This window comes from Bubalus kerabau, chromosome 12 (genome assembly GCF_029407905.1).
Source record: "Bubalus kerabau isolate K-KA32 ecotype Philippines breed swamp buffalo chromosome 12, PCC_UOA_SB_1v2, whole genome shotgun sequence".
NCBI lineage: Eukaryota > Metazoa > Chordata > Mammalia > Artiodactyla > Bovidae > Bubalus > Bubalus kerabau.
This window is the reverse complement of record NC_073635.1, coordinates 2,960,383-2,987,844: the sequence shown is the minus strand read 5'-3', so window position 1 is coordinate 2,987,844 and position 27,462 is coordinate 2,960,383. Positions and strand designations below refer to the sequence as shown.

General features: G+C 43.1%; 1 protein-coding gene across 12 annotated transcripts in view; it reads right to left on the bottom strand.

The window, feature by feature from the left end:
- Positions 1-26,574, bottom strand: part of DIAPH3 (diaphanous related formin 3) — a 571,991-nt gene extending 545,417 nt beyond the window's left edge. For 3 of the 12 annotated variants that reach the window (XM_055541923.1, XM_055541933.1, XM_055541935.1), the window contains exon 1: positions 26,249-26,570. In XM_055541923.1, the coding sequence (XP_055397898.1) occupies positions 26,249-26,428 (180 nt within the window). In that variant the 5' untranslated portion in view covers positions 26,429-26,570. Of the gene's footprint in view, positions 1-747; positions 853-1,847; positions 2,081-2,115; positions 2,282-2,383; positions 2,476-26,248 lie in introns of those variants that run through there. The other 9 variants (XM_055541925.1, XM_055541924.1, XM_055541929.1 and 6 more) reach the window with 8 other exon arrangements.
- Positions 26,575-27,462: the final 888 nt, after the last annotated feature.

Sequence of the window (27,462 nt, the reverse complement as noted above, 5' to 3'; positions counted from 1 at the left end):
AGTTAAAAGCACAGAATGTTAGACCTATTAAAGCATTTACACCTAGATGTGGCTTTATGACCTTTAGTTCCATTATCTCGCCTATGATTCTGTAAGTGTCAATGCTTTATAACCATGGGATAAAAACAAAAGTGGTGATAATATCAAAATACAAATAACTCTGAAACCAGAACCACTGGTAACTGGTTAAGGTGTGGTACTTGCACACTGGGAGTCTCTTCCTCAGCCAAACCTCACCCATCTCCCTGTGGTCTGATGTATCTCAAATTGCTAATTCTATTTCTCCCTAAAAAGCAAGCAGCTCTGCATTATAGACTGGCCTTCTACTAACGACAGCTCCTAGGATGAATGGTCAACAGGATCACTCTGAAATTGAAAGAGAGAACAAGTCTTTAAATATTTTTCTTCAAAAGAACAGAAGAATCAAAAAGCTGGGGCGGGGAGGTGGGGGGTGAGGACACAGAAACACAGAACACAGGCTTCTATATTCCCATTTAAGCAAGGCATCAAAACCTTTATTGAAGACAGCACATGCTGTCAAAAACCAGATCTACAGCTTCAGAGTACTGTGCAAAACGCTGTCAATATCAAGAGGTATGAAGAACAGTCCTTCTCCTACCAACTTAGTTAACAAGTAACAAAGACCAAATAAATTATATAATACAAAGCAACATACAAACCTCTGAGGTTCATATGCAAAGAGAAAAAGATTCTAAACTGTAGCCCAAGCCTCTTAGCAAATTTTACCTTTTCTTTCATTGGTTGGCACGTGTAGGTTAGCAGGGAGCAAGGGATCTGTCTACTGATGTCCTCAGTCACATGAAGGCCTGCCAGGCATCAAGCTAGCAGGCTCTGTCAGCAGAGTCAGAGCGGGGAAATATTTTAGAACAATTGCAACAAGCTGCTGCAATTAGTTCTATTAAGTTTATACGCTTACTTGGCTCATTATGAGAAATTAGCAACAAGAGGAAAACAGTAAGACTGAAGTCTTCAAACACACGTGACTCAGACCCAATTCTGATAAACTTGACCATCCAGACCAGCTGGTTTTCAGCTTGTTAGTGTGCACAAAAAACACACCAAGACTTGCTTTGTAAAAGCAGGTGACAGGCCTCAGCTTCTGAAGGTCCTGGTACAGCAGGTCTAGGGTGGGGCCTGGGATCCTGCACACTTTGGGGCCCAAGAGAACACTGCTGCAGTGAGCCCAGGACCCCACTCCACCACCATTAGCATTAAACATCCCCGGGGCAGCATGCGGACCAACACCTGTCACACGGCCCATTTAAAACCCATGTCCCTGAAACAAATGAACAGAAGGGTGCAGAGAAGCAGCAGATGATTTCAGAGAAGTGAGAGGGAGTCAGTAGTTAGAGACAGTCCCTGAAGGCACCCATTAGCACTGATTTAAGAGAATTCAACAATCTCTGGGTGCAGTATGAATTGCCAATTGCATTGTTTATTCAAATGCTTAATCTCTTTCTAAGGTTAAGATAATTCATTCTCAAAAGCATATATTTAGTACCTAAGTATCAAAGATTGTTTATTATATCAAACCACAACATGACTCTATTTGCTTGATAAAATGGGTGACAGGTTCTGACCAGCACAACAAAGTTACACCTTGAGGGCAAAGGGCCCAACTCAACCCCCTCTTAATCACAACCTGCTCAAATTTTTTTTTAAAGTCCAGATTATTCCCTTCCACTAAAGCAGTAATGAATATGTATTTTAACCTAGTAACGTTTCTGGTCCACACACACACCTGTCTTTATTTTGATATCAATGCTAATTATAAAGAGTATAAAAATGGGAAATGCTACCACTAGCAACCGTGACACTAGACACACCTGTGGATAAATCTAAGCGTCATCTCCCAGGAACTACACGATACACCTAGAAAATACTGTTGTTCAAGGGCTCCAATATCTCAGAAGGGTTCAAAAACAACACTGAAGCTTCCCCAGCCCTGAGGACTAGAGCAGAGCTGGCTCTTTGATACTACAAAGTAAAGCTTTTTTCAGTCGCCTCACTGTTGATGTGGTCATTTTTGTAGTTTGAGGTAGAAGAAAGTGAGTGAGGCGATGTTAGAACAGGTGAGAAGCAGAAAAAGCTCACCAGCACCTTCATCTGTTCCTTTACTCAAAACTGTAATCCTGCCTATTTCAGGACAATAAACACCTGTCTATTGTCCATTATCTACGGCTTCAGCACTCCTACCCTCTAGGAAGCCAGACCTGCCTTCTCCATAACTCCTTTGTAAAAGACCATCTTTCAGGAGGAGGCATCATTCAACCATTTACACATGTGAAAAGAAAAGATTCATTTCTAAGAGGCCACAAGGTTTTCAAAAAAATCTGCCACGTAACTGCAAGAAAACAACTACCTCTCCAGAAAAAGCAATTCTCAAATCGCTGCTTGGCACTCTCACTTGGATTACACATCACAGGGGCTGAACACCTTACAAGTCATGTTTTATTCTAGCAGAATTCTAGTGTTCCTCTTCCTTCAAAGGGAAAACCTAATGACCAATCCTAGGAACACAGATTTCATATCTATTTTAAGATATTCTCTTCAGCTGTTCCAATTTCTTTCACCTAAACTACCCAATCAGAAACTCTTCTCTAATGGGTCCAGGAAAAGACAATTCAAACCCCTGAGCCCCTTTACAAGTAGGTCGTGTTCCAGGTCATGAGAACTGAAAACCTTTTTCATCATCTGAAGAAGGCTGGGTATTGGCTGTAGGAAGATTTTAAATGGTCCCAGAGATTCCAGGATCAGCCTGAAGCTTATCCAACTACTAGGTTATTTCTGAGACTGCCTCATCTCTTAGATGTCACACACAAGACACAAAGTTAGACTGGATATTCCTGAGGCTCATATGGTACCAAGCATCAGTGCATCTATTATTTGAGAAGGATTTTATTTGTTTACATTCTAGCATCACCATAAAGAAAATAAATTTGGTTAAACCTTAGAGAACAATTTTGGTGAAATAAATCCAATGTTCAAACTAAGAATTCTACTAGTAATTATTCTTTAACCTAGTAATTCTATTTCTAGAATCTACAGAGAGAATAAGAAATACAATCAAGTATTCTTATATACAAACATATATATATCACTACAGTGTTATTTTAGATAACCAGAATTGCAATCAACCTAAAACTCAGAATATGGGAAAGAGTAAATAGATTACAGTTCTGCCATAGGGAAAATGCTTATAATATAATGTTACATGAAACAAAGTTGAAGTAAAATTGCATTTGCAATATAATTCTAACTTTGTTAATATATACACTTATGGGAAAAAAATCAGACAGGAACCATTGTTAATTTTATCTATCTGAATTGTGGGATTTAGAACTTTTTTTATTTTTACATTTTTTTCTGTATGTCTTCAGTTGTCTAGAATGAGCATATTTATTTTTTAATGAGAAAAGGTTTTTAATTACTATGGATAATACTTTTCACACCAAGCAGAAAATACAGATTAGTTCCTTTTTAAATAAAAATGTTATGTATGAGACAGTAAAAGAAGTAAGAATAAAAATCTAATAAATACTGTGAACAGCCTTTTTAATAGGCTGAGTTTCTTGGTGCATATTTTCAAATATGTCAGAATACATTAAGCACATTATTCATTTGTTTTCTAATCCACATATATAAATTAACCTATCTCAAAAGGCTCCTTGGTTTTGTGAATTATTGATGCTGTCACCTGCTAGAGACTTAATTTCAAGAAAAATATACGAATCACTACATCACAAGCACAAATCCTTTTGACATAAATTCAATTTCTGTGGCAACAATAATATATTGACTTAGCTTTATTTTTCTACTTTATGACACTTATTAATGTCAGAAATAAAAGAAATCTATCTTTGTTCCTTATTGTAAATGTAAATGATCCCATGCCATCCTGAGAAAGCTATGGTAAATACCCCTCACTTGATAACCCCTTAATGCAAATGAAGACAAGATAACAAAGTATAAGAAATAAGACATGATTTTTTAATCTAGTCCCGTAATCCTTTTTTTGGCTACTACACAATACAATTAGGTTCCCAACATGTGCAAGACACTCAGTAAATATAAAGAGGACCCAAGCCCTGCCCTTACAAGTTTACAACCAAAGGATGAGCATGACAAGTGAGTGAATAACCAAATGCTAGGCAGTGGGACAAGCACCATAACAGAAGTGTTTAACGCTGACAGGGAGAAAAGGCAGAGTCTCTGCTGTATGCTAATTATATTTGCTAATTATATACTAATTACATTTGCATAAATACTTGCTAATTAACACACAAATATTTAATAATGATCTAAAACTAAAGCAGAAATAAGTTTTAGCCACGATTTAGGGAAAACTGGTAGGGCAAAATTTACCCTCACAGAATGAGATTCCTAAAACATTCATTCATTCAACATTATTTATTAAATATTACTACATTACTGGCAAGGGATCCATCAGTAAAACAAAAATTTCTGTCCTAGAGAAGCTCACCTTCCACTGGGGAAACAGACAACAATCACAGCAAGCTACAGAAGATGTTAGAAAGTGATGAGGGCTCTGCTAAAAATGAACAGTTCTTCAAAGGAAGGCAGGCCCGGAAAGCAGAGTGGGAGGGTTTGCAGGATGCAGTTTTAAAAGGAGGAACTGGGGTGAGCATAAGACTGACTGAGAAGGCAGCATCTGAGCAGACTGGAAGTGGACTAAGAAGGTAGCTACGTGGACAAGCAGCGAAAGTAGTTCAGATAAAAGAGCAGCCAGAACAAAGGCGATTAGGAGAGAGCCCATCTAGTGTTCAAAGGAGAGAGCCAGCCCAGCTGCAGTGACAGGAATCAAATCAGAGAAGAGGAAGAGGGGCAGATCCGAACCAGGCCATCTAGAGGATGAGGGCCTTCATTCTCCAAACGCAACAGTTACAAATGCTTAAGTATAACAACAGGCTAAAAGTATCAACATAAACGGTAAGTGACAGTTGACTCCACTTTATCAGCAACTCTGCTTCTGTTGTTGTCAGTCCCTCAGGTGTGTCCAACTATTTGTGACCCCATGGACTGCAGCATGCCAGGCTCCCCTGTCCTTCACCACCTCCTGGAGCTAGCTCAGACTCATGTCCACTGAGTCAATGAAGACATCCAATCATCTCTTCCTCTGTGGTCCCCTTCTCCTCCTTTCCAACGAATCAGCTCTTCACATCAGGTGGCCAAGGAGTGGACCTTCAACTTCAGCATCAGTCCTTCCAATGAATATTCAGGACTGATTTCCTTTAGGACAGACTGGTTGGATCTCCTTGCAGGCCAAGGAACTCTCAGGAGTCTTCTCCAACACTACAGTTCAAAACCATCAACTCTTTGGTGCTCAGCTTTCTTTATAGTCCAACTCTCACATCCATACATGACTATGGAAAAACCATAGCTTTGACTAGATGTACGTCTGTTGGCAAAGTGATGTCTCTGCTTTTTAACATGCTGTCTAGGTTGGTCATAGTTTTTCTTCCAAGGAGCAAGTGTCTTTTAATTTCATGAGTGCAGTCACCATCTGCAGTGATTTTGGAGCCCAGGAAAATAAAGTCTGTCACTGCTTCCATTGTTTCCCCATCTATTTGCCATGAAGTGATGGGAACAGATGCCATGATCTTCATCTTCTGAATGTTGAGTTTTAAGCCAGCTTTTTCATCCTCCTCTTTCACCTACATCAAAAGGCTCTTCAGTTCCTCTTCGCTTTCTACCATAAGGGTGGTGTCATCTGCGTATCTGAGGTTATTGATATTTCTCCCAGCAATCTTGCTTCCAGCTTGTGCTTCATCCAGCCTGGCATTTCGCATGATGTACTCTGCATATAAGTTAAATAAGCAGGGTGACAATATACAGCCTTGACACACTCTTTTCCCAATGTGGAACCAGTCCATTGTTCCATGTCTGGTTCTAACTGTTGCTTCTTGACCTGCACAAAGGTTTCTCAGGTTTTGCTGAGTGTCAGTGGTATTCAACCACCCTCCTTTCAGTTGCTGGCATCTCTCACATGCTGCCATTTTTCTTTGGGGCTGAGAATTCCAATCAGCAGCAGTTTCTCAGCACCATCCAAAAAGCCAGCATGCTGCCTGGGCCTCAGGACATTGACAGCTTCAGGGGAGAATAAGATGTGAGGGAAGCAAACAGACTGAGTAGGTAATGCACATATACATTTACAGTATGGGTGGGTGAACCGTCAGTATCGTCAAGAAATGGTGACTCTACCTCTGCTGTCCATGGCTCTTTCATTTACAATCACTATCTGGCAGATCATGTGTATATCTTTTTTCTCTTTTCTTAAACATGTCAGGAACCTTGTTTCCCTTATCTTTGAACTAGACATACCACAGTGCGGGGAACATATTAAGCCAGTGGTTTAAAGTTTTTGTTTTCTTTTCCTAATACAAATGCCTGAGTAATATCCCAAAGCAACTGAATCAAAATACCCAAAGATAGGACCTGTCATAAGTACTTGAGCTCCTCCTGGTGACTCCAGTATATAACCATTGCTAGAAACCACTAAATTGGGCAAACTATTACGAACTCTGTCTTTCAGTGCCTAGCATCAGGGAATCTGCAAAGTCCCACAGGGGCAGCTAAAGCAGACATCTATTGCTTTATGTGTCTCAAGCACACAATCCCTTCTCGGTATCAGAGGGGGACTGGCAGTCCTCCTGTTCTTTGAAAGCCAGCCCTGCCACAGCTGAGTAAGCAGAGCTCAAGCAAAGCCAATCAAACCCTCACTCTCCCAGAAATCCGGACTTGGGATTCAGATATGAGAATTAGGACCGAGAGCGTCACATACACCTAGGACTGTGAGGCTCTGGGATTAGCTGTGTGAAAATCAAAGCAGTAGAAGCAACACAATGCAGACACACAAGAGTGGAGCAGATGCCTCTTAGGAGGCAACAGGGGACAGTGTGATCCCAGCAAAGGGAAGCTGCCAGCTTTCAGCTCTCAGCTCCAGTCCAAGAGAGGAACAGCTAAACTTGCTGTTCTTGATCCCAGGGACAGCCCCATGCCTCTTTACAATTGCTCTTTCTAAGCTTAAACTAGATCATGTATGTGCCTTTAAGCCCAAAAAAGGCCTTGACTGAGACAGAAACCAAGACTGCAAAATGAAGGCCATATGATAAAGCCCACTGCACATCACCATTCCTAGCAACACTTAGTGAGCCTTATTATAACTACTAACACACCCAACAATCTTACAAATTAGCCATTATCCCACCTTGGTTTAGTCACTAAGTTGTGTCTGATTCTTTGTGACCCCATGGACTGTAGCCCGCCAGGCTCCTCTGTCCATGGGATTTCCCAGGCAAGAAAATTGGAGTGCGTTGCCATTTCCTACCCCACAGGATCTTCCCAATCAAGGCATTGAACCTGTGTCTCCTGCATTGCAGGCAGATTCTTTCACCACTGAGCCACCAGGGAATCCCCATCTCACTGATCAGGAAACTGACTGTCACACAAGTGATCTACCAGAGTGGCTAGTCTGAGAACGGAGTCTTGGTCAATGAGACCCAAACCCAGGCTCAGACCCCTCCCTTTCCCTTCCCTCAGTCTTTGCCGTCCCAAACCTAGGGAGGAACACCCACAGCAGAAATAAAGCAGTTTCTGAGTTGTTTATGAGGCAAAGAAATGGAAGATAAAATCTTAGCAAGAAAAACAAGCATAATTCCAATTGGACTGTTATTAAGTGTTATAATACTGACTAAAAAGTTTTATCTTGAAAGTTGAGGTGAGTGAATATAAGAAGCTAGGAGGATTGTAACTTCTGAAAATTGACTAAATTTTATGTTTAGTCAATTTTATATGTTTATAACACATATATGCAAAAATACATGTTTTCCTAGGGAGTTACCCTTTTATTTTTTAAAGTTGCTTAAGTGTAAAACAGAAATGTAATGAATATTTTTTGTTATTCATAGAATTTACAGTTTAGTGCATGCCTTATATACCATGTGCTTCCAAATAAGACTAAACATAAGCCACAAAAATATCCACATTTCAAAATATCATTAAAATACATACATACACAAGTCTAATTAAAGAAAATTTCTTTTAAATTATTGATAAGTTTGAACTTTTTTAAATAACATTTTAAATCACCACTAAGTTTTCTTGCATAATTTGATTACTACAACTTCTAAATTGGTTTGTTACTTAAAATGAGTTAAAAAGATTATTGCATATTTACAAATTTGACGTCTGAAGAAGGGAGAAAAAGAGCACAATTCCAGTTCTTACATACAGTCCCAGTACTATACATAAAATGTGGTTACACTTGACACTTCTTTTAGAAATGCTAACCAAGCAAGATATCATTATTGAGCATCTAAGATAGCAAAGGGCTTCCCACACAGCACTAGTGGTAAAGAACCTGCCTGCCAATGCTGGAGATCTAAGAGATGCAGGTTCGGAAGACCTCCTGAAGGAAGACATGGCAGCCCCTCCAGTACTCTTGTCTGGAGAATCCCATGGGCAGAGGAGCCTGGCGGGCCATGGTCCACAGGGTCGCAAAGAGTCGGACACGACTGAAGTGACTCAGCATGAATGCAAGCTAGCAAGACATCATGTCTGGTCTGGTATATAAATACCTATAAAACAGAGCATCTGCCCTCAAAGGAGTTTACAATTCAATAGGTTTCAGAGGAAAAAATAAATAACCTAGGTCACTTATTTCCCTTTTCCACTATTCAAAAAATAATATAAGTAACTATCTTTCCAGTACCACATGTGCTGAAACACATGGGTGAGGACCTTAATATTCTTCATTGCACTTCTTATCCAAAGAAATTTGAGATATTTGGAGACAGAAATTCATGAATGAGATTAGATACAGAGCAGTCCAATACTGTATCAAACTTACACTGTGCTACATGATGACACAGGCACATTCCAACACATAACATTCTATGTCACAATTTGGGTTTTGAACACAACAATTTCTATAGTCAAGCTGCAAGATCAAGCAACTGCAGCCTAAACTGCCCTTGGCAATCCTCCAACAAAGCCAAGACTTTAGTGATGACTCTCTAGTAATAACCTAAGTATATTTGTAAAGGACTTCTGAAAGCACATAGTTTTATATTGATTACCGCACCATTCAAGCACACTAACAAGTCAGCAAGGGTTAAGGGGGAGTCAACAGCTAACAGCCACAGGCACGGAAGTCTCCCAATGATCATAATAACCTAGAGCAAATGACTGATTACTGTCGCTCCTGTGAGGATATGAAGATAAATCTACTGTACCTGCTTTTTTTTATATTATGGAGATATAATTTACATATAATATTGTGTAACTTTAAGGTATACAACATGTTGACTGATACATTTATATTTTGCAATATGACTGCCACGGTAGCTTTAGCTAACACTTTTATCACATCACATAATTATCATCTTTTTAATGCTGAGAACATTAAGATCTAATCTCTGAGCAACTCTGATTTTATAATACACCATTGTTGACTATAATCACTGTGCTGTACATTAGATTTCCAGAACTTATCTTCTAATTATAAGTTTATACCCTTTAATTCATCTCTCCAAAGTTGATCTCCTTTAACACATTCCCCTACCCTGCTTTTTCAGATTCTACATATAGGTAATATCATACAGTATTTGTCTTTCTCCCTCAGGCTTTTCTCACTTAGCATAATGCCCTCAAGTTCCAACCACGTTGTCACAAACAGCAGCACGTCTTTCTCCTGGATGAATTTAATCCCACTGTATATATTCAGTATGTACCGTATCTTCTTTATCCGTTCACCTGTGGATGGGCACTGAGGTTGCTTCCATATCTTGGCTCCTGTGAATAATGCTGCAATAAACATGGGAATCCAGGTAGCTTTACTTTTGGCTGCACCAGGTTTTGTTGCTCCATGCGGGTTTTTCACTAACCGAGGCAAGTGGGGGCTCCTCTCTAGGTGCAGTGCATGGATTTCTCACTCCAATGGGCTTCTCTTGGGGAGCATGGGTTCTAGGCACACAGGTTTATTAGCTGCACTTCGCAAGCTTGAGAGCAAGGGTGCAGTAGTTGTGGCCCCGGGCTCAGCTGTTCCGTGGCATGTAGAACCTTCCCAGGTCAGGGATCGAATCCATGTCCCCTGCCTTGGCAAGCAGATTCTTGACCAATCTAGACCACCAGGGAAGCATCTCAGATACCTTTTTGAGGTTCAGTTTTCATTTATTTTAGATATATACCCACAGCTGGGATTGATGAGTCATATAATAGTTCTATTTTTAACTTCTGAAAAACCTCCATACTGTTCTCCTTAGAGGCTGAACCAGCTTACATTCCCTGCAACGGTGTGCAAGGGTTCCCTTTCCTCCACATTCTCACCAATACTTGCTCTCTCTCCTTGATGACAGCCATTCTAACAGATGTGATCCCAAGCCTGTTTCTGTTATCACTGATGGCGTTTCACTAAAACACCCATCGCTGAGGGTAGCTTCAGAGGCTGTGAAAGTGCATCATCTTTGCCTGAACAAGATGTGCAAGTTATCCAGTAGGAACAAACCATCACATCGCTGGAAGGCAGTCTGACCTACAAATAAAGTCTCTGAGGCCACAGGCAGTCCCTGAATGTGGGTCAAAGTATGGCATTAGCCATTAGTCACATATGGCTATTTCAAAAGTTAATTCCAACTAAATCAAATTAAAAATCAGCCCTCTAATAGCATTTGCCACATATGACTGGTGAATATCAAACTGGACACAGCAGAACAGAAAGCTCCATCATCACTGAAAGCTGTACTGAACAGCACTGACACAGGTAGACTCCTGTATCACCAGGCAGCTAGTGAAATGAATGAATCCATGCTGGAAGGACAGCTTAAGTCAAAAAAAGTAAAAGGTCAAAGAGATAGTACTTAGAACACCAAGAGGGCAGGAAGATAGATAAGCAAACATTAGAAGAGAAGAACAAGTTAGAGCAAAGATTTGAAGAAATAATGGGTCATACTCTGAAGTCTAGTAAGATGAAGCTCCAATACTTCGGCCACCTGATGCAAGGAAGTGACTCATCTGAAAAGACCCTGATGCTGGGAAAGATTGAAGGCAGAAGAAGGGGACAACAGAGGATGAGATGGTTGGATGGCATCACTGACTCCATGGACATGAGTTTGGGTAAACTCCAGGAGTTGGTGAAGGACAGGGAGGCCTGGTGTGCTGCAGTCCATGGGGTCGCAAAGGGTCGAACATGACTAAGCAACTGAACTGACCAGCCACTGGGTTGGCAGTTGTTGATCTGTCAAATTTTAGTGGAAAGACAGAAGCAAAAGTTGAGAAGCCTGTGGGAGGTGTCTGAATCCCCCCTTTATGAGCGCTCGCCTTGGCTAATACCATCATGACAGGAGCAATGAGCTGAGAGCTGTTAGTACTTACATGATAACCCCCAATATAACATTGAAACATCACTACTGTTTGATGTTTTGTATTACTGTATTACAATACTGTATTACAATACTGTTGATGTATTGAAACAGTACTACTGTTCCCACCTCAAAGATGAATAAATAAACAACAACAGTAACAAAAGTAATTTCCCAAGGTCACAGAACTACCAATTTCAGAGCCAGGACTTAAACCCGGGTTAATTTCAGAGTCTGAGTTCTTAAAAATGACACAACATGGGTTCCCTGGTAATACTGCCCACCGTCTCCCAGACTAAGCGCAAGCCTCCCGAAGTCAGGGACCAAACTGTACCCAACTGTGCCCTTCAAACATTTACAGAATAAATGAAAACAACCAATTCACAGAATTTGGCTATCAGGGAAGGAAACAGAGCATGGTACAGAGAGGTGTCTGGGTCATGGGAAAGTTGGGAGAGGAAGGGTGTTTGGTTTTGCTCCTGCTTTTTCTTTCAGGGTAGAAAATATCTGAGCATTTTAATAAGACGGGACCTGTGGAGAGTGAAACAACCTCTTGCAATGGAACTGGATCAAGATCAGGGGCAAAAGGGTTAACCTGACACTTCTACAGATACTGGAGGAGAAAAGAGGAAGAGCTGCAGATATAGACTGTTGGTGCAACGGCAGGAAATTAAGCCGGTTCAAGCAATATGGCCTTTATCTTCTCTCTGAAGAAGGTGTCAAGGCTGAGTGTGGAGAGGCAGGAGAAACTATCTCTACGATAGTTTCAGTGAATGCTGTCCCAGGGCAGCTCCAAGTGGGAGCTACACATACACATGGAGTATCAGTAAAGCATCCAAGTGAAAATAACGAAAGTCATCACTGTTTCTGTGTGGGGAAAATCTCAACTGGGATGTAAGGGAGTCAGTGAATTTCACTCTGAACTCTTATACTGTTGGGCTTTTTAACAGGTTCATACGTTACCTTTTCGATTTAAAAAACTGTTAACAAGAAAAAGGAATCAGACCCATAGAGAAGGTAAAAAGAGTGAATACAGTCTCAACACAAACACTAAGAGAAATAAAAAAGGATGTAACCAGAAAGTGGGGCCTTCCAGTGGCTCGGCAGTCAAATCCTGCTGATGCAGGCTTGCGATGCAGGAGACATAGGCAGGAGATGTGGGTTCGATCCCTGGGTCAGGAAGATCCCCTGGAGAAAGGAAATGGCAACCCACACCAGTATTCTTGCCTGGAAAAATCTCAATCCACGGGGTTGAAAAAGAATCAGACACAACGGGGCAACTAAGCAACAGCAGCAGCCAGAAAGCTAGCTCAAAGTCCAGGCCCTGGCCCATCTGGCTGCGTGCCACCCACAGGCTCCGTCCCCAGCCACACCTCGGGACGGCCCACACCTCTCTCCTCACCTCAGTCCCATCAAGCGTAACCAGGGTCATGAGAGTCCTGCTTCAAAGTACTGTGGTAAGCGATTAAAGAAGTGTACAGTCCACCAGAGAGCAGAGTAAGTGCAGTGCCAGTGATGATGCCTGTGACCGACAGGCTGAAGGCCCTGCCAATCAGTAGGTCCACAGAGTCCCGATGTCTAAGGTGCAGTCTGCAGGGCTGGTGGGGTCTCCCCCAGGCCACAGAGCATGGGTCTATCAGGAGCCTGTCAGGTCGCTCCAGGCTTAGAGACAGGAAGCAAGTGGACATGGAGGCCAGTGCTCCTTTATTTATTGATATTCCATGTTCTATCAGGTTTGAAGAGGCAAGGAATGTGAAGGCATCCTAGTTCAAAAAGAGTCCTGGGTTACTTCTGTACGGTGTGGAGCAAATGCTGTCAGCAGGAGGCTGACAGAGAAAGAAAGAGAGGCAAGGGCAGAAGATGAAGGTCTAGATGAAACAGAAAGGAGCGGAATGCATCCAGGGACCAAGCTCTTTATGTGTACCCACTGGAATTGAGGTCGGGTCCCTGGACACAAGAACAGGGCCCTGGACACCAGGAATGGGGGAAGGAGGGTGGAGGGAGGTGAGCAGCGGAAAGAGAAAGGTCAAGACGCCGTCAGTAACTGAGATCTGGTGACTTGCCCTTCAGGATGTCCGACACTGCAGAGGCGGAAATCTCCCCCACTCTGGGGTCTGGGAAAGACTCAAAAGAATACAACTACAGTCTCCCACCTAGAAAGGGGTGACTTTATGATGACGCAAAACCCATACTTACTCACTAGACACTGTACTCCAGATGTTAAATTCTGGCCCTTCCTAGGCTAGCGACACGTGCAGGGTCCTCTCCCGATGCTGGGCAGGGAGGCGGCTGCAGCCCCGTCAGCCACGTGGTCACGGGGGAAGCAACCGCTCCGGACGGGACAACCAGCCTGTCTACCACCTTCAGAACAGTGTTCAATTCGTGACAAGAGACATTCAACACTTCATCACAGAACAGGCTTTCTGCTAGATGAGTTTGCTTGACTATAAGCCAACGTAATGTTCCAAGCATGTTTAAAGTAGCCTAAGCTAAGCTATGATGTTCAGCAGGTTAGGCACAGTCCATGCATTTTGACTTATGATATTTTTAACTTTCAATTAGTTTCACTTCAGTTCAGTTCAGTCACTCAGTCATGTCCGACTCTTTGCAACCCCATGAATCACAGCACGTCAGGCCTCCCTGTCCATCACCAACTCCAGGAGTTCACTCAGACTCACGTCCATCGAGTCAGTGATGCCATCCAGCCATCTCATCCTCTGCCGTCTCCTTCTCCTCCTGCCCCCAATCCCTCCCAGCATCAGAGTCTTTTCCAATGAGTCAACTCTTCACATGAGGTGGCCAAAATACTGGAGTTTCAGCTTTAGCATCATTCCTTCCAAAGAAATCCCAGGGCTGATTGCCCTCAGAATGGACTGGTTGGATCTCCTTGCAGTCCAAGGGACTCTCAAGAGTCTTCTCCATCACCACAGTTCAAAAGCATCAATTCTTCGGCGCTCAGCTGTCTTCATAGTCCAACTCTCACATCCATACATGACCACAGGAAAAACCATAGCCTTGACTAGACGGGCCTTTGTTGGCAAAGTAATGTCTCTGCTTTTTCAATATGCTATCTAGGTTGGTCATAACTTTCCTTCCAAGGAGTAAGCGTCTTTTAATTTCATGGCTGCAGTCACCATCTGCAGTGATTTTGGAGCCCAGAAAAATGAAGTCTGACACTGTTTCCACTGTTTCCCCATCTATTTCCCATGAAGTGATGGGACCAGATGCCATGATCTTCGTTTTCTGAATGTTGAGCTTTAAGCCAACTTTTTCACTCTCCACTTTCACTTTCATCAAGAGGCTTTTGAGTTCCTCTTCACTTTCTGCCAGAAGGGTGGTGTCATCTGCTTATCTGAGGTTATTGAGATTTCTCCCGGCAATCTGGATTCCAGTTGTGTTTCTTCCAGTCCAGTGTTTCTCATGATGTACTCTGCATATAAGTTAAATAAGCAGGGTGACAATACACAGCCTTGACGAACTCCTTTTCCTATTTGGAACCAGTCTGTTGTTCCATGCCCAGTTCTAACTGTTGCTTCCTGACCTGCATACAAATTTCTCAAGAGGCAGATCAGGTGGTCTGGTATTCCCATCTCTTTCAGAATTTTCCACTATTTTTCAACTAGTTTATCGGGCCCTAATCCCATGGCAATTCCAGAAAGAGCTGTAATAACAGCTGTCATGTATTAACTGCTAGTTTTGTGCCCAAGCTATTATAATAACAAGCATTACCTCGACTAATCCTCACAATACTATGACTATCTATTCCATTTTACAGACAGGGTAACTGAGGCACAGAAGCTAATTCACCCAAGGACATATAACCCTAGCCTCTCTAACACAGCAGTTAGGGGTGGGAGGTAGGTTCTAAGCCACGCTGCCAGGCCTCTGGAGGACCTGAGTCAGCAGGCTCAGTCCTCCAATGACCCAGATATGTTTCAAGTAGTCTCTGCATGCCCTCCCAGGTGGTGTTAGCGGTAAAGAATCCACCTGCAAAGGGGACATGGATTCGATCCCTGGTCAAGAAGATCCTCTCGTGTAGAAAATGACAATCCACTCTGGAACTCCTGCCTGGAAAATCTCATGGACAGAGGGGCCTGGTGGGCTATAATCCATGAGGTCTCAAAGAGTCAGACACAACCAAGCGACTAAGGACACACTTACATGCCCTCACAGCCCCCCAACTGCAATCTTTTAGAGAAAGGAAAATAGACATTAAAGGTATATTGTTAACATTTAAATGTAAATTAATCATGAATAGATTAGTGAATCAGGCGGTGTAAGATTACAAGAACAGTTTTGCATAGATTTTCAATTAACCAAGTGTTCACATTGTAAGCTTAAGCCTTTATCAGGCACCACCAAGAGAAAATGACTTCCAAGCTTACAAACATATGCACATAGCAACTAAAGCAGGCTGGAGATAACATATCAATAAGAGCAAAATAATACCCTCAGAAGACAGGTGAGTGCAGTGAGAACATGGTTTTAATGGAAACCATCACTTTTTATAAAGAAATGAAACTGTCACATGGGATTTCTGAATATAGATTATGTGCATTCTATTTTTCATGTTCATTTCTCAGGCTGTCAAATTTTTCATTAGAAATGAATTGTAATTGTCATTTGAATTGCATTCCATCCAAAGTTTTGGTAAACAGCAACAGTTTAATACCATAGCACAATCCATAATTAATGCCACCAATTTGCAAATCCTGGTTAAAAACTGAATGTTAACAAAGTTTCATTTTTATGACACCCAAATAAACAGGCTGCCTCAGCAAAATGCAGTGAAGAAAATCATAGCGCCCCCTCCTTTTCAGGTATTTAAGATGGGCTATGATGCTCAATGGTGGAGAGATTACAAAGTTATTGGGTACTAATTCCATTCAGTTCAGTTCAGTTCAGTCGCTCATTCGTGTCCAACTCTTTGCGACCCCATGAATCGCAGCACGCCAGGCCTCCCTGTCCATCACCAACTCCCAGAGTTCACTCAGACTCATGTCCATCAAGTCAGTGATGCCATCCAGCCATCTCCTCTTCTGTCGTCCCCTTCTCCTCCTGCCCCCAATCCCTCCCAGCATCAGAGTCTTTTCCAATGAGTCAACTCTTCGCATGAGGTGGCCAAAGTACTGGAGCTGGACCTTTGGATGTTCCGGTCTGTGCTGAGCCTCCTCAGCTCTGGAATTCCACTTCTGCCCCAAGAGCCAAGGTGACAAAAGGAACCCAGCAAACCACACACATCTTTCCACTATTAAATCTAATAATGAGGATGCAATTTCAACAAAAATCATCAATTACATTAAATCAGTGTTACCAATTTAAACTTTATTGGTTTTTTATAGTTTTCTTTTGGATTTTATATATAAATCTGTTTTGTAAAAGAGCCAAAAGCATAAAGATTTATACTTAACTTTTTATATATACATACATAAGTAACATTATTTTTACTATCATTCAATTCACAATGGAGTGTCACAAGAATTTTTTCCCTAAATTTGAGGTTGTTTCGTTTGCAAGCTCCTTTTTGTAACTTTCATTGGTACTCAAGTTTCATAGTTGCATGAAACTCGTTTTACAAATAAAAACATTCCCCTCCCAAGGATTCAGAAACTTGCTCTGACCTTTCAGTCGTAAGAATCAGAAGTCTCCATCACTGTGCATGTCAGCTAATATGTCAGGGTAAAACTAGGGAACAGAATGCTTCCATCTCATCATGAGGAAAAAGTTTGGCCCAATTAAGACTTCCCAATATAAGTTATTCAAATATGCACTGTATGTTCCCAATGCCCTAAAGCCTACACAAAAATTGTACTACCACTACTACTATTACTACCAATGATGACAACAACAAAACTAGAAATCGTAAATATTTAGATAGAGGCTAATCGCTGTTACAGGTACCTCACAACCCATCACATTTAATTTCTAACCTTCCCAACAGCTTCCTTTTACACATGAGGAAACGGGCACAGAGTGAGGTTAAACAACTCGCCTGAGTTCACACAGCTAATAAGTGACTCAGCTGGAACCCAGGCCATAAAAGTGATACAAGTCACTGCCCTGAAAAATTATTCATGTCTCTTCTACAGAAAATTTGTGAGAAAGGATGGCAGTGGATCGTTTGAAGAACAAAATCTACGGCAAGCATTTCCAAGTAGTTTTCATTAGACAGTACTCTGAATATTCCAGCATCAAAACTTAACTTACTGAATCTCTTAAATTCTCCCCTAACTTAATAATCATTATGTGATTTGCTATTTGTGAAAATTACTCTCATTGCTAAGGGGTTTCAATGCCACCCTGCTGCTATTGAGGGAGAGTTACCTTTGTAGATCCTGTTCAAAGAAAGCTCATGCTTTGATCCTTAATATCCCATGCAGTAAAAGGTTATGCTTAATCTATATTTTATAGATCTAAAAGTCAAATTAGTTTCTGCGATAAACAAGCGGAGTGTGATGGTAAGCACATTCTGCAGCATTCATTTCATTCCGAGTTTGGAGACAGTATACTATGTGCTGAGTTAACGACAACTGCATTAGTGCAACACAGAGCAGTTTGTCTTGTGTTATTCTGTAAGCATAAACAAGTTATACACATGTTAATTTACATTCCATATAAAAAGCCAATTTTAAATCCAATTTATAAGGCAATAAATATATAAAGATTCTAGGACACAGCAATAAAGTTATGCCATAAAGCAGAGTTAATTTAATACAACAATAATAAAAGCATGACAAATTTTAGCATTCTACCAACTGCACAAAGGTGTTTCAGGTAACATCTGTTCAGAAGCAATTGCTGCAAGACAGACTAGATGAGATGCAAGGTTTCACAGTGCAATAAATGTATGTCAGTTTGCCTGCTTCATAATTAAAGACATGAGTCTTTGAAAAAAGCAATTAAGCCCTTCTCTAAATCTAAAACAATCATCCCTGCTCCCACCCCTTCTTACTCACAAAGATCCACATGATCTAGAAGTGTATGTACCCCATCTATCATCTATTTTCAGCAGCTAATATACTCCCCAAAAGCCACTGGATATATTTTGTTTCTTTTAATAAGTCATATTAACAAACAAAAGCAAACATTTTTTTCTATTGGAAGGATAGAAAGAAAAGAAAGCCTGAGATGATTCAGAGCAATTTACATTCAACCTTCTATTATCTGCAGGTTCCAAGTCCAGGTAGTCAACCAATCACAAGACAAAAATATTTGGGGAAAAAAGCTTCAGAAAGTTCCAAAAAGCAAAACTTGAATTTGCCACAGGATAATCCATGGGGTCTCAAAGAGTCAGACACAACTAAATGACTAACACACTGCGCATAGGTTATATGCAAATGCTATGCCATTTTATGCAGGGGACTTGAGCATCTGCTGGGAGCCGGCATATTGCATATTGAGTGAGGATCTGGAATAGCTCAACTGGAATTCTATCACTGCCGGGAGCCAGCGTGAGGCACTCCGCCCATGACAAAGGTCATGAGGAAGGAGGCTCGGCATACGCAAAGGCGGGATCGAGCCTCAGGAGTCCCCCTGGAAATTCTCGAGCATCTACCCCCAAAACCAGAGTCTGCCTACTTTCTGCTTTGTGCTTTCACCTACACCTCTGACTTTACGGGGGGCTGTCCCCCACTACCTCTCTCTGGAAAAAGAGTTAGCTTACGGCTCCAGTTAATAATTCCTGGGTGTGACAGTGTTTAACCTACAAACTCCTTTGGAAATCCTCTAGCCTGCCTGAATAGGTTTTTCCGGCCACGTGTGATTGTTCAGAGCCTCCCAACTGTGAGAGGCAGGAGATGTTCTAAACTGCCTAAACACAGATTCCTTTGAGTAGTTAAAAGATTGATTAGAAATTGTATTGGTGAAGGGTTTTTCACTTGTTGGGCCAATGTTTGCTGCTAAGTCTCCATACTCCTTACCTACTGTGTCCTTGGCAGTGTATTGATTGATATAATGGGTGTATAGAAATGTAAAATGCAGCTTTGTCCAATGCTTTTTGGAAGGCTGGCGCCTGACTTTGGAATAATCACCTTTAGAGAAAAATAAGTTTCTTAAAATGTTAACAGGCCTCCGGGCCAGAAGATGATGTCAATCACCTGAACTTTTGCATATGATAAGTTTGCAGGAAGAAAGCCTGGCTTGCTGCATGACTCTACCCCTTCCCCCATTATCCTCTATGCATAACTTAAGGTATAAAAACTACTTTGGAAAATAATGTGCGGGCCTTGTTCACTGAAACTTGGTCTCCCCATGTCACTATCTCTCCCAAATTCCAGCTGAGCGTCCATCTGGAGCGCGGATGTCCTCTGCGACCATTTATTTGCCTGGGCTTCTAAGACCCACTCGAGAAGGTGTCTAAGGTGGGGCACCTTCCGCTATTCGAGAGGGTGCCTGCGGCCTCCGTGGTCAGAGCTAACCTGGTGTCACGGGTTATATTGATTTTCCGCGTAAACCAAGCCACTCAGCTTCTTTTCTCCACTGAATTTTCCTACTGAGCTATCCTTATTTCAGCCGCTTTTCTCCACTGAATTTCCTCACTGAGCTATCTTTATTCTATTACTCTTTGTATCCTTAATTAAAGTGTAATTAAGCAGTTATTCCCTGACCCTCGCCTAGCCGTCTCTCCTTCGAATACCCTGGATCAGCCGGGGCTGGTCCCCGGCAAGCATCCATGGATTTTAGCATCTAAGGAGGATCCTGGAGCCAATCCCCCTTGGATACCGAAAGACAACTCTGCTTAGAAGACTGGGCTGAATAAAGCGATTTTACTTTAAATAGGTTTCTGTGCCTGCTGGGTTAGGTGGAGTTTTGATATGAATAAAATTCAGATGCCTAAAGCCTTCAGCTAAGAACACAATCTCCAATTCTTGACAGTGCAAATCTAGGACAACTGAAAGCATCACTTTTCTGAGGACTCAATGAAGAAATTAATTCAAAAAAAGCACACAGAAATTGCCTGTATCATTATCATAGTCGCTTTATGAGAAAAATACAGCACAACAAGATGAATGAAGGTTCTAGTCTTTCCAGGAAACCAAACTGTGGTTATCTTTTCACTCAGATCACAAATCTAAAATAAACGATACCACAAGAAGAGATTTAAATGATCTGATGGTTCTCCTAAAGCATACACTTACAAGTTGTGACACCAAAACTTTCAATGTGGTCAACCTCATAACCACACCTGCCATTAGTTTCCTGTGGCGGCAGTAACATATTATTAATACCACAACCTGATGGCTTAAAACAACAGAAATGTTTTCAACTGGGCTAAAATCAAGGTGTCAGGAGGGCCGATCTCCCAGGAAGCTCTATGGGGAGCAGCCCCTTGCCTCTCCCAGCCTCTGATGACTGCAGCATTCTTTAGTGTGTCACTGCATCTCCCTTGCAGTCACCTCACCTTCTTCCTTTCTGTAGTCAAATCTCCCTTTACCTCCTCTCCTAAGTAAATGTGTTTGCATGTAGGGTCCACCTAGATAACACAGAATATCTCCATTTTTTTAAACTTAATTATGCATGCAATGTCGTTTTTTGTCATAAGGTAACCAGGCTCCAGAAATTAAGATGTGATGCTTTTGAACTGTGGTGTTGGAAAAGACCCTTGAGAGTCCCTTGGACAGGAAGGAGATCCAACCAGTCCATCCTAAAGGAAATCAGTCCTGAATATTCATTGGAAGGACTGATGCTAAACCTGAAGCTCCAATACTTTGGCCACCTGATGTGAAGAAGTGACTCATTGGAAAAGACCCTGATGCTGGGAAAGATTGAAGGCAGGAAGAGAAGGGGACGACAGAGGATGAGATGGTTGGATGGCATCACGGACTCGATGAACATGAGTTTGAGTAAGCTTTGGGAGTTGGTGATGGACAGGGAGGCCTGGCGTGCTGCAGTCTATGGGGTCGCAAAGAGTTGGACACAACTGAGGGACAGAATTGAGCTGAATCTTTGGGGGGGATCATTATTCAGCCAACCACTTCTACCTCCAAAGAAGCCCAAGGAAATGAGGTGAGCAGACAGGATTCTCACCAAGCCCACCCCAATTCCAGTTCTCAAGTTCCCAGTACAATAAGCAAAAGTCCTCCAACCTAACACCTCTTCCCACCTCACAACATGCTTACAATCAGGAAATCACTAAATCTATATTGCTTAAAGACATTACTAACTAGTGTTAATGGTTCCTGAATGAAAAACGCAGCTGCTGCTGCTGCTGCCAAGTCACTTCAGTCATGTCCGACTCTGTGAGACCTCACAGACGGCAGCCCAACAGGCTCCCCCGTCCCTGGGATTCTCCAGGCAACAACACTGGAGTGGGTTGCCATTTCCTTCTCCAATGCATGAAAGTGAAAAGTGAAAGTGAAGTCGCTCAGTCGTGTCTGACTCCTAGCGACCCCATGGACTGCAGCCCACCAGGTTCCTCCAGCCACAGGATTTTCCAGGCAAGAGTACTGGAGTGGGTTGCCATTGTCTTCTCTGAAAAATGCAGCAGTAACGAGTAAAATTCCCACTAGCATGGGAGAGTAACACAGGACAGGGACTAAGGATGTGTCCTCTGGAGCCAGCCTCCCTGGAGTCAAATCCCAGCCTCGCCCCCAGGCAACAATGCAAGCAAAGGCAGTTTAACCTCGCTACCTCAGTTTCCCCTTCTAGCAAACAAGGCTAATTCATAGTATCTACCTCACTGGGTTGTTAAACAGATTACAGGAGCTGAAATCTATGACACACCTACAACAGTGCTTGGATCATTAAGGTTAACTGTTATCACTAATGATCAACCACAGTAGACATACAGATGTTAATGGATCTGGTGAAAAAGCTCTCATTTCAAAACTGAGGATACTGTAATGACAGAACTAGATACTGTAATAACAATCTATACAATGGAAACCATAAGATGAGATGTGAAATTTACACTGAAGTCTGTGAGAACTCTTAAAGGATATCCTAACTGAAAAAGATGAGCTACTTTGCCAGCTTGGATCACAGAATTTACAGGCCCCCTTTCAAAGGGGGACCCACATCCTGGAGATGGAGACCACCTGAAGCCATATGTCCTGCTCTCACTCTGGATCTGGGGGCGTCCCCATCTCTACTGTGCATTTCTAGCAATGGGAGGTAAGAATTAAACACCTAGTGTCACTGAAGAATTTTCACAATGAGTAGAAAACCGTTTTGTTTTGTTCTAGAAGGGAAATAGAACTTGGGTCCAGGTATGAATAGTGTGACCTAGGGCAAGTACCAGTTTAATGATCCTACTGAATTCTCTTCACCTTCACGAAGTCTTCACCCAGGCTCCTGCCTTGTCCTTCCAGCCTCCACTGGTGGCACCTCGTCCCGGGTAACTATCCCCAGGACCTTCACACACACACACACACACACACACACACACACACACGCTGCTTGCCACATCCCCTGCTGAAACCAAGTGGGTGAGTTCACAAGCAGCCCAAAAGAAGCTGATTTATTGTGCAGCCAAACTATCCTACATTTACAACAGACAAATCTCTACTATTTACACATGTCTATGGGGAGAAGGTCTATGCTACAGACGTGTATACACAATTCAAAACTAACCAGAGGCCCACAACTATACGAGTAACAGAAAACAAGGATTCGTCTGCTTTATCTAGGTTCAATGTACAACAGAAATTCAGTGGGGACCAGAGCTCCTACCTTCTTACACTAAGGAGCCAGTGGCCAGTTTACCCGCAGTTCCACACAAGCTTGCCGCTCTGCAGCTTGCAAACACCAGTCACGCACATTATCACCAACCTGCATGACTTGTTACAGTCAAAAGCAATCAGGTGACCTAATGACTATGTGACCTGGAGGAATTCAGACTAGCTAGCATCATTTCATTCCAAATCAAGAGAAAGCCAAAAACGGACTTGAGGTCCAGCAGTACAGCAGACTGAACGACAGAACAATCACTATTTGGGGCACTGCTGAGGTCTCATGAGGAAGGGGTAGTGTCCAAAATCACCCTCCAACCGATGAGCAAGTGTCACTGAAGTGGGACTGAGAACAGCGAGAAGCGGGCGGGCTGGGAACGCCTGCTCAGAAGGTAACCTTGATATTGGGAGACTGAGCCTAGGCTAGAGAGTTAAGAGTTGACCCTGGAACTCCAGGCCCTCTAAGAGTCCAATCCAACAGAGAGATGGCGCTTTCAGGCTCCTGGTAGACATAGACTCAGATCATGCCCAAAGAAAACTCTCCCCAGGTAGGCCTCCTAGAAGACAGGTTAAGATTAAGCATTGAAATTATCAATACAAAATTTAACAAGCAGAGAGGGAGAGACCACTCTACCACAGGTGCAAGTCAGTGTACACAGTCCAAAGGTGCACATACCATAAATGCCAAATATAGAAGAAAAAAAGTAAGCAGTGTCAATGGCAAGCCACTCCAGTAACTCTTGCCTAGAAAATCCCATGGATGGAGGACCTGGTAGGCTGCAGTCCATGGGGTCGCTACGAGTCAGACGCGACTGAGAGACTTCACTTTCACTTTTCACTTTCACACAATGGAGAAGGCAATGGCAACCCACTCCAGTGTTCTTGCCTGGAGAATCCCAGGGACGGCAGAGCCTGGTGGGCTGCCGTCTATGGGGTCGCACAGAGTCGGACACGACTGAAGCGACTTAGCAGCAGCAAGCAGTGTCTAAAGGAACAAAGGCATAAGAAACAGCAATATAAAGAATACAGTAACCAGGCAGATTTGAAAAAGAAAGCAAATGGACCTTATAGAAATAAAAGATAATTGATAACTCAAATATTCAGAATAAGTTAAATAGATTAGACACAGCTGATGACAGAATTAGTGAAATGGAAAATACCAAGAAATTATCATGTAAGAATCTAAATTAGTTTATGAGATTACAAAGAATCCAAATTACTTCTAAATTAATTTAAAGTCGTGATTCAAATCAGACCTCTACCAATCTAAAAACACACACAGTATTTTAAATGTATTTATTAGACTGAGGGCTTAAAAGTGTGTCTTTAGACATTTTTTCATGTTTACAACATATCTAAGAAGTGAAAAACAGCACAGAACCTAGAACTCACATCACCTGATATATCCTTCAAGGAAACTAAATCTATTAATAAATATTATTTTAGGTTCTACTTTCATGACCTCCTTGCTGGAAGGAGTCACAGAAAACTACATTTCATATATTCTGGAGCACAGGAGTCAGAGACAAACTGGAATGATGACATTAACCCAGAAAGTAAAAAGAAGAAAAGTCATTGCCCAGTGGATCCTTCCCATATGGGGTAGACTCTTTCACTGCCAATCTAACTCTCTCTTATTTATTCCTCAGCCCTGTCAAGATAACAATCAACAACATAGTTGATCCCCTTTGTAAAATTTCACCATTCCTATGGCTAAAGCTGAAACTCCAGTACGTTGGCCACCTCATGCGAAGAGTTGACTCACTGGAAAAGACTCTGATGCTGGGAGGGATTGGGGGCAGGAGGAAAAGGGGACGACAGAGGGTGAGATGGCTGGATGGCATCACTGACTCGATGGATGTGAGTTTGAGTGAACTCTGGGAGATGGTGATGGACAAGGAGGCCTGGTGTACTGGGATTCATGGGGTCACAAAGAGTTGGACACGACTGAGCGACTGAACTGAACTAACTGAACTGATGGCCATCTTGATACTTAATTTTGCATCATTAATCCATGTTGTCCTTCATTTTCAGTATTCTGATACATCTCAGGCTCTGCTCTGTTTTATTCATGTATCATTTTTGACTGTTATATGTAGCTACTCACTCCTCCTCCACAAGCCTTCATCCCTTGTGTATCTTGACTCATATTTCTAACAATGTTCACAGAAGGAACAAGCTGTACTCTAAAATTTCACCTATGACTAAAATGTTTTTCCGTATTCCTAAGTAAAATGGAAGGGTATTAAATTTTCAATTCTGTCTCACTCCAAATGTATCAACCCTCTATGTAATTTGCTTGTGATTTATTTACACAGACAACAAAACAATCTTCTCTTGTCTGTTCTTTCACTAGTTAGTGCCAATACAAAGATTTACAAAGCACTAATCACGACACTTCTTTGACCGTTAAAGTGAGTAAGAGAAGCAACCGGAATAGCAGGTTTCAAATACTCAGACTTCTTTCCAAGCTAAACATAACATTCTTTAGCGGTGACTGCATGACCCGCCAAGTTTTAAAACAAGCCGTTTCAATTTGTAAAGTTATAAAGAGCTGACTCATTGGAAAAGACTCTGATGCTGGGAGGGATTGGTGGCAGGAGGAAAAGGGGACGACAGAGGATGAGATGGCTGCATCACCGACTCGATGGATGTGAGTTTGAGTGAACTCCAGGAGATGGTGATGGACAGGGAGCCCTGGCGTGCTGCAATTCATGGGGTCGCAAAGAGTCGGACACGAATGAAAGACTGAACTGAAAGGAACTGAATCTACTTTTAAAAACTTCTTCTTGGGAATTAAAATATGAAGCAGAAAAAGCAATCCTATCAAGTAAAGATCACTTCCATATATCTCATACTCTAAGATACTATGGTAAAAAGGAAAAGTTTAACTTAAAAATGCAAAGTGTACGAGAGACATCAGCACTTAAACTTGAAGCTGCTTCTCACGACAGCGTTAGGAAGTTGGGGCAGTGATCAGGTGTTTGTCAAAGGATCCAAATAGAACTGGGCCTGCCGTCATAACCCGTGAGGAGACCGCAACTCTTGACGATCTAGAACAAAGCGTAGCTCACGGCTACGCCCAGGGAACCCGCCCACGCTGTCGGCCAGGCCGGAGCTGAGGAAAACCGAGGGACCCATCACCGGGTCGCAGCCCGCCCGGACCAAGGCCCAACTTACAAACTTGGGGCGCTTCTCCGCAGGCGCCGCGGGGCCGCGGTGGGGCGGAGGGCGCTGCAGGCCCTTCCGGCGCGGCGCCTCGCTGTCCCGGCGGCTGCGGCCCAGGGAGGACTCGGGGTAGGCCGCCCCGACGGCCGAGCGCTGCGCCTGGGCACGCAGACGCGGCCGGTGCCGGTCCATGCTTCCACGGCTCCGGGAAGGCGAGGGGGGAGAAGGCCGCAGCTCTGCAAGCCACGGGCGGGAGCCCGGCGTCCGCGGCGCGCGCGTCCCTAGTCCCGCCGCCGACGGCGCTTGCCCGAATCAGTCCAACCGCTGCCTCCCGGAGCAACACATCCGAAAAGTCCCGCCGCCGACGAGCACCCGGGCCCAGCCAATCCGGGGCCTCCGCCGAGCCGGGGCCCAGCCAATCCGAAGCTGCGCTCGGAGTGACGCGCCCTGGGCACCGCCCCTTCCGGGCAAGAAGAAGCGTGATTGGCGGGTCCGCCGTTCTCTGCGGCGCTTGAGCTTCTGGAGTCCCAGACGGCCCAAGTTGAAGGGTACTGGGTGCGGCCGGCCTTGGAAATGTGGGAAGCGTACCGGGAAGTGACTAGTCTGGGTGTGTTCGGAATTTGGAGAATGGGTTCCGGCTGACCTGGGAACCAGGCGGGACCCGCCCAGCGCAGCCACTTGAGCAGCGCTTGGATGCGAAATCATCTGTTCCCCGTTTCCGCACGTCTCGGGAGGACCGGGTGTGACGGCCACGGGGAAAAGTAGTTCCTCTGGGATCTGTACTTGAAGGGCCGCTAAGCAGGAGAGGACCGCAGCTCCCAGGACGCCCCGGAGGACGCTTTCTCCACAGACTGAGCACCTGTTGAGAGCTGGGAGCCCGCTCAAGGGTGGCAGAGGCAGCCACCAAAAACCAGACAGCGCTTCCTGGAGGAGCTCACAGTCTAATAATGTGCTTCACAAATCCTTACACAAATGAAATAACATAAATGTTATAGCAGTTAATTTAAAAGTTCTTGAGAATAAAAAAAAGTGTATTAAATCTGAAGGAGAGGATTTGGAAAGAAGAAGGATGCAAAGACTTTCTTAGGACAGAAAAGAGTGGCGTGACTTTCAGCAAAAAGACGTTCCAGGCAGGGGCAAGGTCTAGAGAAGTCAGAACATCGGAACAACCTAGATGTGCATCTACTGATGAATGGATAAAGAAAATGTAGTACATAGGTACAATG